This window comes from Crinia signifera, chromosome 1, assembly GCF_055691185.1.
Source record: "Crinia signifera chromosome 1, ASM5569118v1, whole genome shotgun sequence".
NCBI lineage: Eukaryota > Metazoa > Chordata > Amphibia > Anura > Myobatrachidae > Crinia > Crinia signifera.
The window spans coordinates 282,078,371-282,082,275 of NC_139217.1; the positions used below are offsets into that span (position 1 = coordinate 282,078,371).

The 3,905-nt window shown below is 44.5% G+C and overlaps 1 protein-coding gene across 1 annotated transcript; it reads right to left on the reverse strand.

The window, feature by feature from the left end:
* Positions 1 to 1,011: 1,011 nt before the first annotated feature.
* LOC146075547 (uncharacterized) lies at positions 1,012 to 2,259 on the reverse strand. The gene is made up of 2 exons (XM_083184890.1): positions 1,971 to 2,259; positions 1,012 to 1,594 (listed from the first exon to the last, which is right to left on the reverse strand). Exons 1-2 carry the CDS (start codon positions 2,203 to 2,205, stop codon positions 1,221 to 1,223), a joined length of 609 nt encoding a protein of 202 aa, XP_083041016.1. The 5' UTR covers positions 2,206 to 2,259; the 3' UTR covers positions 1,012 to 1,220.
* Between the last annotated feature and the right edge of the window lie 1,646 nt (positions 2,260 to 3,905).

Consider the following 3,905-nt stretch of genomic DNA (forward strand, 5'->3'; position numbering starts at 1 on the left):
GTGATGGGGGGGGGGGGAGAGACGTCATAAATTGACAATCCTATCAGCTCCAAACTGTCCCTTCAGAATTCCTTCATACACTTAACAGTTTGGAGCTGATAGGAGGGCCTAAAGCACTATCACTGCTCCATACATCTTCCCCTCTGCTATGGCCATTCTAGTTATCACGTGGGCCTAATTATTTCAGGCCTAAAAACGTACATCCTTGAGGTAGGAAAATGTATATCTATATATACTATATTTAAAACAAAAAAAAAAAAGAGCACCCTAGTACTGCGACCTTTACTTGCAGGTACAAAATGGCTTTGTAAACATAAGTGCAAAAATATAAGTACAAAGAGAACACAAGATGGAGGAAGATGTATGACGCAGTGATGGGGGGGGGGGGAGAGACGTCATAAATTGACAATCCTATCAGCTCCAAACTGTCCCTTCAGAATTCCTTCATACACTTAACAGTTTGGAGCTGATAGGAGGGCCTAAAGCACTATCACTGCTCCATACATCTTCCCCTCTGCTATGGCCATTCTAGTTATCACGTGGGCCTAATTATTTCAGGCCTAAAAACGTACATCCTTGAGGTAGGAAAATGTATATCTATATATACTATATTTAAAACAAAAAAAAAAAAGAGCACCCTAGTACTGCGACCTTTACTTGCAGGTACAAAATGGCTTTGTAAACATAAGTGCAAAAATATAAGTACAAAGAGAACACAAGATGGAGGAAGATGTATGACGCAGTGATGGGGGGGGGGGGGGAGAGACGTCATAAATTGACAATCCTATCAGCTCCAAACTGTCCCTTCAGAATTCCTTCATACACTTAACAGTTTGGAGCTGATAGGAGGGCCTAAAGCACTATCACTGCTCCATACATCTTCCCCTCTGCTATGGCCATTCTAGTTATCACGTGGGCCTAATTATTTCAGGCCTAAAAACGTACATCCTTGAGGTAGGAAAATGTATATCTATATATACTATATTTAAAAAAAAAAAAAAAGAGCACCCTAGTACTGCGACCTTTACTTGCCCTTCTATGTATATATATAACATGTGCCCTATACTACCTGTACCTGTAATATGGACTTGTTATGTATTTTAAAATTAAATATAAAAAATTTGTACCAACTGGCCCAACTTTGGCTTCTCTACCTACATTGTGCAGAAACCTAACAACCTGAAAAGATACATACAAACATTGCTGTAGCAGCAATAGGCCTAACTCAATTGCCTATAAACCCGATATTGTTCGGGTTGTGGGGTTGATGTGTTGGGATACTGAGCATGGTCATAGTTGTACTGGCCATATGGCACTTGTGTGTGGTCTTTTTGTGGTGCTTGTGTATTGGCAGGGATAAGGCTAAACATACGCTCAAACAATGTCATCTGCCTCTCATGCATATCCGCTATTTGTGACATAAAAGAATCATGCATTTCTTTTTCAGATGCTAAAAAACGGGCAATTCTTGCATCTTCATGAGCATTCAAATCGCTATCCGCCTCACGTAGATGTTCCAGAATAATCGTTGTCATTGCTCTCACAGATTGTTCTGTTCTGTTTGGTTTCGGCTTCCTTTTGGGAACGTTATAGACTGTGAAAGGGATAAAAAATGATTTGTTACACACTGATGATATATAAACATTGCATAGTTTAACCAACACATGTTTGCGGCCTTCTGGCACATGCACACTACCTATCCATTGCCCATTATGTTTTCAATCCTTTTTCAAAGACAGTTTAAACGTATTGAGGTGTAATATTGTTCGAGGTTGCCATTCAACTATCCACATATCCCACCATGTGTTAACATAAGTTTTGGTCTTACCTATGGACTACTGCAGCAACTATGACACAGCATGCTAGGATGTGTAGTACCAAAGGAGCTTGAAGTATGATAGTATGATAGTTTTGACACCACTACATAATGTTTGTGTATGTGCTTGTCTGTGTGCAAATTTAATACTTACTATTGGAGCGCAAAGTTGTGGGCTTGGGTGCCTGGGAAATCTCCGTCGACTTGGGTGCCTGTGAAGTCTCCGGCTGAGAAGCCTCTACCTCCTCATTTATTACAGCGCTGACGGAATCATCCTTCATGCTTGACTCTTCCAAACTGCAGTCAGATACGAGCAGTGGGGATGATGGTCCACATTGTGAGCTGGGGAGGCTGTGCTGTGTTTCGGCATGGTCCTCCTCTACTGACATCTGACTATTGGCACAGCTGGATGATGATAGTGCGATGGGATTAGTTAGGGCACTTTTGCCAAATACACTGTAGCATAGCTCATAATATGGCCAATCAATACGTCCTACGCCACTTTTCTTACGATTATGGTCGTGTGTTTTCATAAATTGCTTTCGTAGTGCCTTTAATTTGTTCACCACTTGCTGCTGTGTTTTTTTTATGCCTCTGTCGGCCAGTATAAGGGATATGTTCTTGTAGACAAAGGTATCCTTTACTGTACCCGTCATCTGTCTTCTTATTTCTTCCTCTCCCCTAATATGAAGCAGCTCTCTTATCTCACTGTCTGTCCAACTATGGCTAGACATGGTTTGCTGTCCAAATACCTGCAGTGCCCAGCGTTGTAGGGAATGTGCTGTGATGGCTGCTTGGGCCCAGCGTCGCAGGGATTGTGGCTGTGATGGCTGCTTGTGCCCAGCGTAGGTAGGAGGCAATGTGCTGCAATGGCTACTTGTGCCCAGCGTGGCCAATGTGCTGCGATGGCTGCTTGTGGCCAGCGTGGCCAATGTGCTGCGATGGCTGCTTGTGCCCAGCGTGGCCAATGTGCTGCGATGGCTGCTTGTGGCCAGCGCCGGAGGAGCTGCTGCTGGGAAGCCTCCTCGTGGTCAGCGTCTCCCAGCGTCTTCCGGCGCATCTCCAGCAGATGACATCATCTTCTGGTGCCCCTGAAGAACCAATTACCGGCCTCAGAGTGTTACCCGGATCTAAAACACGGGTAATGTGTGTTTACACTGCGCACAGACCCGTGTCATTGCCGTGTTTTACCCTGGTAGATACCAGGGTAGAATTCCCTGGTCTCTCTACCCGTGTTTTGTGAAAAGGACACGTTCACACTGACAAAAAACCCGTGTCGGTGCGCGTCCTCGAGCAAAAACCCGGGTAGAATTTGCTAGTGGAAAAGGGGTATTACAGTGTCATTGCAGAGCAGACTCTGACAGTGTACCAGAGTCTTCTGCGCAAGCGTCTCCAGTTTGTATCACATCCAGCCATACAGCTTACACCCAGCATACTTACCAACCTTTCTTCCCCCTGCTGTGGGATATAGGGGTGTGGCTGTTGGGAAGTCTAGTTGGTGTATAGGGGGTGTGGCTGGAGGGAAGTCTGGTTGGTGTATAGGGGGTGTGGCTGGAGGGAAGTCTGGTTGGTGTATAGGGGGTGTGGCTGGAGGGAAGATGGGTTTATAAATGTGAGTGGCTGCACACACATTATTGTGGCTCTGCCCCCTGCTATACAGCACTACAAAGTCATAGGCAAACGCAGGGGGGGTTTCCAGTTGCTTGGAAACCGCCCTCCTCTTGGCAAGTGGCTAAAAATATGACAATAGCAGTATTATGCAGTATAAGCATAGGCGTGCGCAGCACATTTTATTAGGGGGTGCACCGTAAAAGGAGTGTGCATAGTTCCACCTATTGGGGGTGTCTAACACCGACAATCAGGCGTGTCTTCCATCATCTATTGGCACTCGCTACAATCTAAAACATCTCTCAGCCACACCAAAATCTCCTGCCTATTTCAGTTGTAATCTTCTAATTACTCTGTGTAACAGTACATGCAAATACAGTCATAAACATACATGGATGACGCAGGTATTTAGTGATATGACAATGGTCTAATTCAATTAACAATGCAAACACAAATATAATTGATTGATGGGAGTTTCTTT

Coding starts and splice junctions, on each gene's coding strand:
- LOC146075547 (XM_083184890.1), bottom strand. CDS start 2,205: ATGTCAGTAGAGGAGGACCATGCCGAAACACAGCACAGCCTCCCCAGC. Junction 1,595..1,970: donor CACAACTTTGCGCTCCAATA/GTAAGTATTAAA, acceptor TCCCTTTCACAG/TCTATAACGTTCCCAAAAGG.